At 46.2% G+C, this 12,694-nt stretch overlaps 1 protein-coding gene across 2 annotated transcripts in view; it reads left to right on the plus strand.

The window, feature by feature from the left end:
• The window catches only part of LOC145214418 (protein jagged-1b-like), a 41,953-nt gene that overhangs the window by 14,432 nt on the left and 14,827 nt on the right, over positions 1–12,694 (plus strand). For both annotated transcript variants that reach the window (XM_080082942.1, XM_080082950.1), the window contains 6 exons: positions 966–1,079; positions 4,119–4,232; positions 7,782–7,895; positions 8,081–8,127; positions 9,314–9,487; positions 11,199–11,349. In XM_080082942.1, coding sequence (XP_079939068.1) covers positions 966–1,079; positions 4,119–4,232; positions 7,782–7,895; positions 8,081–8,127; positions 9,314–9,487; positions 11,199–11,349 — 714 coding nt within the window. The remainder of the gene's footprint in view (positions 1–965; positions 1,080–4,118; positions 4,233–7,781; positions 7,896–8,080; positions 8,128–9,313; positions 9,488–11,198; positions 11,350–12,694) is intronic.

Raw genomic sequence — 12,694 nt, forward strand, 5'->3', positions numbered from 1 at the left:
GCAATTTATTAAGTTCTAAAAGAAATAAGTTTGATATGTATTTAGAATCTTTGACACAAATCCGTGTTATCAAAACTTTTTGTTTACATTTCACTATGCGTCTTTCGGCAAAAAATGCGCAGCGATATGTTTTTTCATGGCCTTCTGCCTTTTCGAGTGTTAACTACGAGTTGTTTGTGTTAGGGTGAGTGTTGCTAGCTCGCGGTCGACATGTGAGTGTGTGTGTTCTCCGGCGTGTGTGCATCATCCCATGAGCGCCGCCTTTCGCACGCTCGTCTATTTCTGGGCCGATCTTAATCTCGATTTGATGACTCGCGCGTTTCTCTACGACAGAGTTTTGCCCCACGCTCTCGCCTAAGCCCGGTTATTACACTTAGATGTAACGAATGTGCGCCTGTAATCAAATCCAAATTGAGCCGACTCCCGATAAAAATTGGGGTCAATACTACGAGTCAAACTGCTGTACTAGTTTTACTCGCTTTTACAGCTGCACATTTTTTGTGGACCGGTCAGTGATGCCTGCACATAAGGGAGAAACCATTTTTAGAAAAACTGTGCATTTGTTTCGTGTAACTAAGCGTTTTATGCCCAACTAAACGTATATAGGCCACCAAAAGGCATTTTCAATCATTTTGCGTTTGGTGCTACAAAACCTTATAAGCTCAATATATACATGGTTTTCGAACACCACATATTGGGAGTCCAAGAGAACGCCTGGTTCAAACCACATCCCATCTGCGGTGAGATCTTAACCCTAGAATCCGAAAACAATAAAAGCGCACCTGGTTTCAAGATAAGCCTGCTTTATCGGTGCAACCCGCTTGGCGCTTGCTATACTTCCACCGTCAGAAACGTGATGAAATGTGTGATAAAAACTTAGACAATATCTCCTTATCTCTACCAGTGTACGCTATTTGCTGGTCCACTGTACTACGTCTTATGCTTGTGTTTTTTGGTGTTTGCAGTTAAATACGCCTGCGTCTCGGATCCGTGTGAAAACGGGGGGACTTGCAGAAACGTTGGAAGGGGATTCAGATGTCAGTGTAAAGACGGGTGGACGGGAAAGACTTGCGAAAAGGGTAAGTGCATTTTTATCCATTATGTGGGCAATTTGACGATAATTTACCGTAGTGAAGGTTCATAAGGATGTACTGCATATGTTGGTCTGCCGTATTTCGCCTGTCGTATGCTTGTATCAGAAAGGGCTTTACTGTCGGAGTACAGACAGATTAGCGTTTCCCTAATGTCTAAACATTGGCTCTATGCCTGAACTCAAGATAATATCTGTGTCGAACGCCGACCCTTATGAGGGGAAGCTGGAAATCAGGGCATAAGATGCAAATATTAGCGTTATAAATGACGAGTGGCTGTCGTGTGATGCACCCCGGGCTTCACTTGTGAATAATTCACTCGCGTTATCGTGCCTTGATCGCGCTTGCTTATCGGCAGCGAAAATCTCGACAATTTTATTAAATCGCATTGCGCATTTTCGGCTCTGGCCGGCTGCGTTTGTTTTTCGGCCAGCATGCGTTTACGCAGGAAAGAAGGTTTGTTGTGTTGGTGTCCGCGCGACGGCAGAACGAACACGCTTTTGTTTTCCCATGGCGCCTAATATGCCACACCTTAGCGGGAAAATCAGACTGCTTAGTGTTGATAAACAAAACTTTTGTTGGATTTCACATTAACGGTGCATTTATTTCGACTCTTTAAGTATCTACATGGTGATTTTGCACATTGCTACAATGACATGTTTTAAAGCAGTGCTTTCTAAGCTTTCGGACATGCTAAACCCATACGTTGTGTAGTAAGCTAATCAATACCAATCAATTAACTTTCTTAATGCATTTTGTGAAATTTAAGACTTCCGCCGAACGATGGTACATGTTTGTTGGACCTTTACGCTATTGAATAGGGGCCAGATAAAACCACTGCTTTGTAGTTGCCTCTGTTAATGCTTTGGCCTGTGCAAGACAGTAAGTCGTTGTGGTATATTTTAGCCAAAGCAGAGCAAATAATTGTGCGCAAAAAAACTCTGCACAGAGCTGGCACACACGCTTGAACAAAGCAGCAACACCTGCTGTCGAAATCGCCCATAACCCCAAAGGTTGTTGTGTCTTCGCCTCTGGAAGCTTGCTGTCGCATTGTTTTCGCTTCGGTCTAACGACTTTCTCTTCCCCATAAGCCCAAAGCCCCCTGGTCCCTGCTTCCCAGCCAGGCTATAACGGTACGCGCAGCAATATCTCCGGCTATACGGGTCATCTGTCTCCCGCCCTGGGTCGCTGCCGCCCACCAATCTATTCTTGCTGGTAGGACTTTCGCAGTTTATAATCGCGTATGCTTTGACACAGTGCAGCCGATGGGGTTTGCGATAACCCACGCTCGCAACACAAGTATTTTCGTTTTGCACACCGATAATGGAGTAAAAGAATTCCTGAATACCGAGGTTTTGCTTCTTAACCTGACGCCTTTTGTGACCCCGAGTCCGGCGCATACGATCAGTTTTCGGTTAATTAATCACAAATGTCTGAGACATTTTGAGATATTAGCGGGATTTATTTCCGGATGTTTTTAAAATGTGATCCAGGAATCTATAAAAATCATTTCCGAGTGATTACAATTTTATGTCAGTTTATCTTATATTTAGGGTTTGGGTAAACTAAATGACAGTTTTTTTTGGCATGTGACGTAAGCTTTTTGGAGGTGCAATACCTATGGGAACCAAATACTTCTTCAAATGGCCTCGCAAAAACGGGAATTTTTAAAAAGACAACACCAACCAATTGGCGTAATCCTTCGCGCCAGGGGCCCTTTATGTCGCTAGCCCTAGCGAGTGATCTTTAGCAAATCGACATTTCCGTGTTTGTCGGTAAACATGAAACGTCCCAAGTGACACTCGAAACAGAAGCCGCGTCTCGGGGTCCAGGCCGCGGGCCGCAGTTTTTAGCCAAAGCGGGAACCTGTCAAGGTAAACACAAATAGCAAGCAAGTCATTGGAGGATCCGGTACACCCATGACGTCACTTTTCTCGTCATGTCGCTGGATTCCCGAAACCCAACGCCTCAGATGTTGCGCTTTTGTTTCCCGTGTGTGGAAAGACAGCCGGCAATCGATCTGTTGTTGCCGTTTTAATTGAAACAACTTTATCTCGCATTCCCCGTCGCGTCATCATATAGAAGCAGGTGACTCATTAGACGGAACGTACTCTATCACTCCCACCGTCCCTGACTCACACCGATAGCTGGCGGGTACGGCACCTTTTGCGCGTTTAATTGCCTGTGTCAGGAGACAGGGTGAAGAATTAAGATGCTTCTGCATGTGAGACTGCGTTTAGTACTTCCACGAGCTCGTCACGCTGTTTCTGACTCGCTGCCAGCATGCGGGATCATGTTACTCCAGCCTTATGCTGATTGTTTTCCTTTTGCACCCGCTTTCTACTTGACCCAAGGCGCAGGCGGCGAGGCGAGGAGGCGTAGATCGTCAGGTGGTGCAGCGCGCTCACCCTTACTGGCCCCGCGCACCGCGCCAAACCATTTACGGGTTTCTTTTCCGCGCTGCTACCTCGTCACGTGCCTGTGCGCACGCAGTTGTCATAGCAATGTGGAACAGAGGTGAAACATTGTGTTAATGACGCCGCGAGATGCTGAAGCTCTTCCGCCGCGTGAAACATGACTGAGCGAACGCTGGAGTGCCGTGGGAACGTCTGATCGTAGCCTCGCTCGAGTGTCGTGTCCTCAGCCTCATGATCGCTAATTTTTCACGCCCGCTGGCCTACCCTATGTACTCCAGTGCTGCGACATCCATTACGCTGGCTGATCCGCGCCTAAAACGCGACCTGGCTCCGCGCTAATCGCCCCTAACAAGGCCCAAGTGTACTCGGTCACACTCAAGGCACCGAAATCGAGCCACGCAATAACGCTTTGGATCGGATCGCTGTCGCCCGACCCCTGCGTCCCCATCGCACCCTCTAAGGAGAAAACCGCCGAGTTTACTTTGACCAACTTCCCCTGGCGCCGTCAACGACTGTCCGAGGCCCTGAAGTGCGTGTCCATAGCAGTTGGTGTAGCTGACGCACTGTCCCATACGTGTGACTGATCCGTATGTTCCACTTCTCTCTGCAGATATCGATGATTGCGAGTCCCAGCCGTGCGCCCATGGTGGAGTGTGCAAGGACTTGGTGAACGGATTTTCTTGTCAATGCCCGGAACACTGGGAGGGCGTAAACTGTCAGCTTGGTAAGTACCTCAAAGCATGTGTGATTTTTTTGCTTTGATCATATTGATGGACAATTTTACCAGAAAAGCACACCTGATTTATAACGTATTTGTTTTATGTCAACTATTTGTGTTTTCTGGAGTCTTGTTGTTGCTGAACGTCGTTGGATTAATATGGTCGTCATTTTGGACGCATATCCGATTGTTTAGCCTGTGTGCGTGGGAAACAAAGTTGCTGGTTAATATTCTGCGGTTCTCGCGGAAGTCACAATAGAATAGATTTTCTGTCGCTTCAGAGTGTTTGTTGACTCACATATTTAACGTATGTAACATGCGTTTAGTCGAATGTTCGCACGTTGACTGTTTATGATGTGGAAGGCTTTCGCCTGTGTCTCGAGCGCTCTCATCGCGACCGAAGTGTCGTGCGAGAAAACCCCGATGTTGACTCAGTGGCGCGCGATGACACCAACAAGTGTATGACACTGCCCACTGGATTATCTCCTGTGGCGCCAATCAACACTCGATGCAAAACCGAAGTGACGCCTTAAGACCGGAGCAATGGCCCTCAAACGCGCCCACACGATCAGCATGTACCACTGTTTATGATTCGCACCAAATCAAAGCGGCATCACTTCTCGTCCATTAACCGGTTTGCGTTTCGGCTCGAGACCGAAGAACCCGTGAGAACCCAACGCGCAAAGATCAGCGACATATCCATGGGATTTCGTATTGCGACTGGATCGCACCACCCACACAGTCGAAAATGACGCACTTGAAAATGTCACACGTCCCCGTGCTCGCCCAGCCTGTATATAACCAGTAGACTTAATTAAATTCGCCTATTGGCCGGGATTAGGGCAACTTGACACCCCGACGTGTAGAGCGTTTCCTCATTATAGCTGCAACTCTGCTGGGGTTAAAGTAAGACAAGCGCAAGGCCATATCCTCCGTGACCGTTACTCCCGTTATCGCCTTTAACATCGAGTATTGGCCGCACAACACGCATCCTTGAAGAGCTTATTTCCTATCGTGTGGTGCCACAACAAGGCCACTAACAGCGCGAAGAAATTTAAGCAACGATTAGCAAAGTTCATGTCTATGCGTTAACTACAACATGGACTGTTTTCCTGTTTACGTCAAAGGCTCTGCAAACTTGGGAGATTGTAAATAAACCAAGATTTATATGCAAACGGTCGTGTTTACTTTAATTGCTGCAATTGATTCGACTGTATCCGTATTAGGGTTCTTCGCTTTCGTTGCATCATCAACCTTACCTCGCCTTCGATAATTGTGTCGCGTGTGAACCCGATGCGAGACGCTCCCGCGAGGCCAAGTTTACACCGAATTCCTGGCGTTTAACGTTGCAAGGGGCGCAACTGTCTGTATACACCGTGCATATACGATTAAAACCCGCTCTGGGTCTCTTCTGCCGCTTGCTGCAAGCCAAGTTTACGCACTTAGGGTTTCTGTTTACAGTTGCTCCTGCCTCAAGTCTGTTTTTATCCCCCAGCAAAGTCGTGGCAGATCTTCTAATCGGCCGACTTTGGGCTATTTTTGTGACTGCGGTTAAGGGAATCGAACCCGCAGGCTTTTGTGCCGGTGTGGCGCCTGTCTGTTGTGGCACTCAATTTCGACGCTCGATTTGCAGCTTTGAGCAGCAACCCGCGCTGGCGATCCGATCCTTCCTTTGTTAGAGACTGAAAGCAGACGCGATGTAATTACCCATCCATCTAAGTGCTTGTTGACGCAATTCAGCGACTAAGGGGTTAGATTTTCTGTTTGGAGCTTTCAATGCATTGTAACGAACTCACAATTGAAAGGTTTTCGCGCAGAGCCCGGGAAACCGGAGTTAAGGCAGTTGCACCGAGGAATGTTATTGTAGCGCCACATAAAAACGCGACTTGCACTGGAAGACTTCATTGCTGAGAAACATAAAACGCAGCTTCAATGGCGAGCTGAGAATTTCGAAAATAGAAAATTGAGAAATGGGAATGACGTTGGTTATTGACAGGCGACAACAGTCATTCGAATTCCCGCATCTGCTGGCTCCACCTCAATTGTGACGTTGAATCGGGAGTCGGTTGTCGCTCGTGTAACGCTGCCTCTTCGCGCAGACGCTCGCTGGCTGCGTGCACTCGGCTGGAAAGGAATTAGCATTGAAGAGTCGACAACGCTACAGTCACAACAGGTCATTAGGAGCTTGGAACTGCGTGCCATCGCAACGAACAATCGACCTTTGTAGGGGGATAACGTGCGTTAGTGGTGCAGGCTTTCTTTGCTGTACATACGAGTCCGGGGAACTGTATGATGCTTTATCGGTTATTTAGTGCCTGATCAATGCAATAAGTTTAAACCCAGTGACAATTAAATGTCTAATATAACACATTAGAAATTGTTTATTAGTAACCACCACGGCTTAAATCCAGCGTTTAGACTATAGGTATTAACTCATCCGTTTTCTGAGCCCTTCCGCCGCGGATTAAATGTTGCATGTAAGTGATCGAGGTTTGTTAAACGCCTTCAAGCCACAGCCTGCGGTTTTCCCACACCGGCCCGGACACAGTGAGGCGAGACGCTTGTCTCGATTTCGGACGGGCGAAAAGATACCGCACTTAATTGCTCACCACTCAGCGAGAAATTAACACCAGAAAGTCAGCGATTTTTTTACCTAATAAAGACCGGAATAAGACAACAATGACAACCAGCTTACGCGCGCTCCAGGTGATACAGTTGTACTTACAAGTTATAGCTCTGGTAGGTCTATAGTCGGTTTATAGTGTTTTTCAGATAGTTTATCGACGAAAAAAAAAACTCGCTGAACTTTGTGGCTGACATGAGACCTCTGTATATTCGCGTTAATACTCTGTATATTCTCTATATATTAGCGTTTGGAAATATCCCTACCAGCAGCTTAGTAACTCATCGGCACCAATTGACCAGTAATCAAGCTTTTTCCCAAAGTTCTCCGACAGTAAACGTTTGTCCGCAAGATTGGTACATAAAACATGGCTTGGACGGACTTTGTGTATTGAAAGTTACCAGTGGAAGCATAGCAACGTTAATGGCCCTGATGGTGGTGTGGTGTTCGTCACCATCTCAGCCAGTTAACACGTCCCGGCACGTCTCGTCCATCTCTGCCGCCTCTACACTTCGCCTGCGCCTCACACTTTGCGCCGAGGGCGGCAGGAATTTCACCGCGCATTGTTGGAGCGCACCGTTCCCACGTTCACCGAATTGCTTCACTCAGGCCGCTTAAAATCGCAGCGAAATTCCGCGCTCGCTCTGTTTTCCTTGCATGCTTGTAGGCGTATAGATCATCAAAGCCGTAACGGATATTCTCTGAACAAATGTGACTGTTTACACCTATATGTCACCACCGCACGTACCTTATGTCAAAGCCATGTTGTAAAAGTCTTGACGAAGTGTTTGTGAGCAAGTTTTGTGCAGCTAACTATAGAACACATTTGTAAACGGGTTTTGTCACTGTCAGCATTTTTTTCGGCTTTTCCGGTTGGTAATGTTATTGAAAAGAGTGGATGTTTTTTCCATCACGGATTTTTTTCTTATCAGATAAGAACGAATGCAACAACAGTCCTTGTGTCCACGCCCGAAGCTGCCACAACCTCCCAGGGAAATATCACTGTGTGTGTGAACCCGGCTGGGACGGACGGAACTGTGATATCAGTGAGTTAAAAACAGACTTTGCTGTTAGCACATCGGTTCCTGTTTCTCACCATAGTTCTAAATTTGAGCTCAAAATTACCAACTTTTAATACAGAATTTTGTTTTTTGTATGAACTACGCCTTTACTGGAACACATTGTGTTTCTCGGATTACTTCTAACACCGTTTTTATCTTAAATTATTCAGATGTCAACGACTGCAATGGACAGTGCAAGAACGGGGCAACATGCGTGGTAAGTTATAACACGATTTCCCTTTGCGTAACCACAGCACAATTTGCGAACCCGCAGCGCATTTCCTAACACCACAAACTCATTAGTACCCAGTTGGTAACCCGCTAATCCCGTTAAGAATTAGTGAGCAAGCCGTGAGTGGCCGGAACTTGTATTTCGACCTGGGATGACAAAGCAGATTACGGACTATGTTTCTGACATCCTCGCTTGGTTCCACTGGCGGGTGGCCCAGTGCTGGGCACATCAAAGGTTGCTAATACAACACGCCGAATTTCCCACCATAAAAATGATAATTTTCCGCTTGTTCGGCGATTGCACTGTTTCAGCATAGCACCGAAAATCGACTCGCAATCCCAACAGTTATTTCAGCAGGCTGCGACAATCTTTTGTCGTCGGCACTCCAGCTTGTCCGCGCGCTTATGTTGCCTAGGCACTGTTTTATTGATACTTCGGATTTGTCGCTCGTACATCGCCATAATCGCGCCGTTATTGAAAAACATATATCCGCCATGCCAAGATCCGACTCCGGGCGTCTTTTGAAGCCCGCCTCGCGGCTTTGCTGCTTGTTTTCGCACCTGTACGCTTTGTCGCACGAACAGCCAACACATATATGGCGTCATCGAAGTCACTAATGTGTTTCAAGGGCCGAGCTGTGTATATACCACTGGTTACAAACCCGTCATGTGGTGTCGAGTGGCTGGGTTTTGTGTCGTTATGGCGCCACGTCGGTTGTCCCGGCAAAAGCAGGGCGAAAATGGCAAAACGCGACGATTATTGCGATTACAGTTGCGTTTGCTTAAGCCGCGCGCCCTCGACGACAAATTGACGCGCTATTTCGGGCTGTTTCGAGTCCCAGGTTGAAAGCCGCCGCCGAACCCTCTAGTTCTCGCGAACGCTTTGTTGTTGGCAAGTTTGTGTTGAAAATGAACTTGTGCCATCTCGCGAACTTTGCCAAGGCCTTTAATCGGCGCGGAATTGTTGTAATTTCAATAGCGCGGGACATTCGTTCATCGAGAAAGGTCGTACCCACCGTTACGGGATAATCGATGTAGAAACGCAACCTCCATATAGCTGTATTATTATAGGTAATTTCAATTTTCATGTACGCCATCTGCCTTAATACCTTATAGTGTGCTAAAAACTTGGTCTTATTTTTTGTTTTTATAATAAAAATATTTTTTCATAGGATCGAGTCAATGGTTTTACGTGTATGTGTGCTTTGGGATTTGAGGGAAGAACTTGTGAAATCAACACCAACGACTGTGCGGACGACCCATGTCTTCAAGGCGGTCAATGCGTTGATGGTGTCAACGACTTTCAATGCATTTGTCCAGCCGGCTATTCCGGCAAAAGCTGCCAGGCAAGTAAAACTTGATTTTGAGCGAATTATAGCTTTAGTGCTAGTATTGCTTGTTATATGGACCAAAAACGGCCATTTTAAGGAAGTTTTGTTGAAGCCAAATTTTACCAGGACAATAGAACACAGTAATCAGATTTTCTATAACGCCAGTCGAGTTGAAAGAGTTCGATTCACTAGCAATCGCACCATCAGGCCCATTGGACAATCACCACCACTACCCATGTCCCGCCGCATCAGTACGCCATCAAACGACTGGGCGATTGTGACATTAGCTTGTGTGCCTGGTTGCTTTCACAAAAACACCGCGCCTTTTGTGAGCCAGAGAACGACAAATTAATCATCAAACGAGTCGATCAAGTCTCCCCACCCCCCGTGTTTATCGCACCCAGTGCCTGGAATTCTTAGATTTTTACCAAGATTGTTGTCACGTACGTTTGTCCTTGACATTGGCCAGAAGGCGAGACGTGTTGGCGTATAACTGGTCTATATATGGCCGTGACACATTATCCACAAAAAATATCGTAATGAGCACAAGCACTGGCTCCAGCACCCCGATATTACGCGCTATTGTCCCTGTACCCCTAAGCCCGGCGATGTGGGGGAGCATGCTGTCTGATGCTTGGTGATGGGGAGGGGGGTCAGGGTCGATTGCCTAAAGGTCGGGCGTCGTATAATAACGGGGTCTGAGGGGCCGCGACATTCATCGCATGAGCGGGCCGTCGTCAATAATTTATAGCTCACGTTGTATATGAGCGTGCACCAGCCACACACAGACAACAGATCATAAAAATAGGAATCTTTGCTATTTGTTAATTGGCGCCGTCCGACACACGAACGCATTCGATTATAAAGTCACCGTAAGTTGGCTATTCTTACAGTAAAGTTCGTAACACAGGTTTATTGTAACTTAATCACCCTGGAATGATCTATAAACACCTCCCAACCAGTAATTACTTCACTTTTGTGCGACGTGAAAATCCGTCTTCGCCTGAGCAGAACCGTAGCCCTGTTGAACTTCATTCGAAAAAAAGTGCATCTGTTTTGCCCGGAATCCCGCACATTTATTATTTATCGACTTGACCTTAGCGCGAAAAGAAGCGAACTCATAATTTTGTCAGCATCTGCCAAGCGCACCGGGCCTTTTGGAACACAAGAAAATAAGCGAACAGGCTGCACCGACGCCATATCAATAAAAATTCATGTTTGCCCTGGGCTAAAATTGAATACCTGGCATATGTTGTTTGCCCGTTTGCTCAATAATTGCGCGTAAATCGCTGTGCTGTAATGTTTCTGTATCAGCCCGGAAACGTTTAAGATGCAAGCAACCAGGACTAGTGTATTTTTAAACCACGGCTTTTCCTTTCTACCCGTTTGATATTTTTATACCGGGAGAAGCTTGACATTGGAAATTGCTAAAATTTTCCCTTTTCTATTTAACTGAAACCGATACAGTTAAGAGCCTAAACCTATCGTTTATGTGGTGTTGGTGAGGTATTAGAATTTCATATGCTTCGTTTTTGGCCCGTTTCTAAGGATTGCCTCTATTTAAGGCCATCTTGGTAATGACACTGCTAAATTTGGCCACATAAAAGGACAACCTGGAGGTTTTTACACCCACGGCAAACGGCTTTTGAAACTAGAGCCAAAGACCCCTTTTGAATTGTTTATACCTAGTCGATTTTGACCGTTGTTTTGTGCTTGCTTTACACAGCTTGAGGAGGGCTACTGCGAACCGAACCCTTGTCAAAACGGAGCTGAGTGCTTCAACCGAAACAACGATTATTACTGCAACTGCAGCTCAAAGTTTGAAGGAAAGAATTGCTCTCGCCTACGCAACGATTGCGAACACAAGACTTGTCAAGGTAAAAATTAAACAACAAATTGAATTCCTGGTCAGTCATACCGACGGTTTACAACACAGACACGCCAGTATTTCTACCTAAACTGTAGGAATAAACCTGTTACTGCGATAAGGTTTAAACCAATGAACGTAGCCCGTCCGAGATTGGCTCCTTGGTGAATAACCCATCAGCCAAAGCTGAAATGTTTGTTGCAAAATTTATCAAATTTGCGGCGGTGTCATCTGAGGTGCACAATCGACTTTTGATTTGCACCAGCACCGGTTAAGCTCATAATGACGGTAACTGGGCGATACCCGCTTGCGTCACACTGCACACCGGGTTATATTAAAATGAACTTGCCAGGCGACCGCTTCCGCCTCTAATTGCTGGTTGCTCAGGTGGTCGGCGAGAAATCTGCATTCGCGCGATGGTTGAACTGTGTAATTTGTCGACCAAATCGGCTTTGCCTGTTGCGCGAAACAGAAGATTAAAATCCAAACATCGTATTTGCTATTAAATAAACCGCGGCGTCCGTTAACTACACCAAGTTCAATTAAATCATACGCACTTATATTAAGTTAAACGTGGCCTGGTGTACTTTAACAAAAAACGCGGCCTGGTGACTTTAACACAAGCCGAAAAAAAAACGACTTATATAGTCCTCGGGGTCGCACGCTTGTAATCCTACTTCATAGTTTTTATCCCGAATAGGTGACGTGATCCCGGCTCGTCATTCACGTCAACCCGACCGCGCTCACCTACATTGTTACGTCATAGTGTCGGAGTGTGGGAATCGCGCGCCCTTCGAAATATCTCTGGTGTAATTACTTCGGAATGTTAGTGAGATCTCGTCTCTGATCGTCCAATACACTTTTGACAGCAATTCTTACCGGCGATTGAACCAGCTCAATCAAGATTATAATTGATATGAGTTAAGCGCATGCCGCTCTGTCTTCTATTCACGTGTCGTTGCCACCATCGAGGCTTAATTCCAATAAGTGTTGCGTATATTGGCCAAAAACTTGAATTTGCACTATAACTTTCTTGTTGCATTGCCTGCGATTAGTTTCCATGTGCGGTAAAATTACTTCAAAGGGAACCGAACTCTAAAAAACTCGAGACCTGAGCCTCGTTGCAAACGATTGAAGTACGGAGAAACGGTTGCGATTTATTCTCTGTCGTCTGACGGACAGCGACAAGTCGTCGATGTAATTCGCGACCGCGATATGCCTCCAATTATGACAAATATAGAATGTTCACGTGTCCTTCAATCACCCAGTTTTGTAACTTTTCCGTTTAACCAGGTTTTGATGTTCACCTTGAAGTTTTGTGACTCATAGTATGCGTTTGACATCAAGCGTCTTTT

The sequence above is a fragment of the Phallusia mammillata genome, chromosome 1, assembly GCF_965637545.1.
Source record: "Phallusia mammillata chromosome 1, kaPhaMamm4.hap1.1, whole genome shotgun sequence".
Lineage (NCBI taxonomy): Eukaryota > Metazoa > Chordata > Ascidiacea > Phlebobranchia > Ascidiidae > Phallusia > Phallusia mammillata.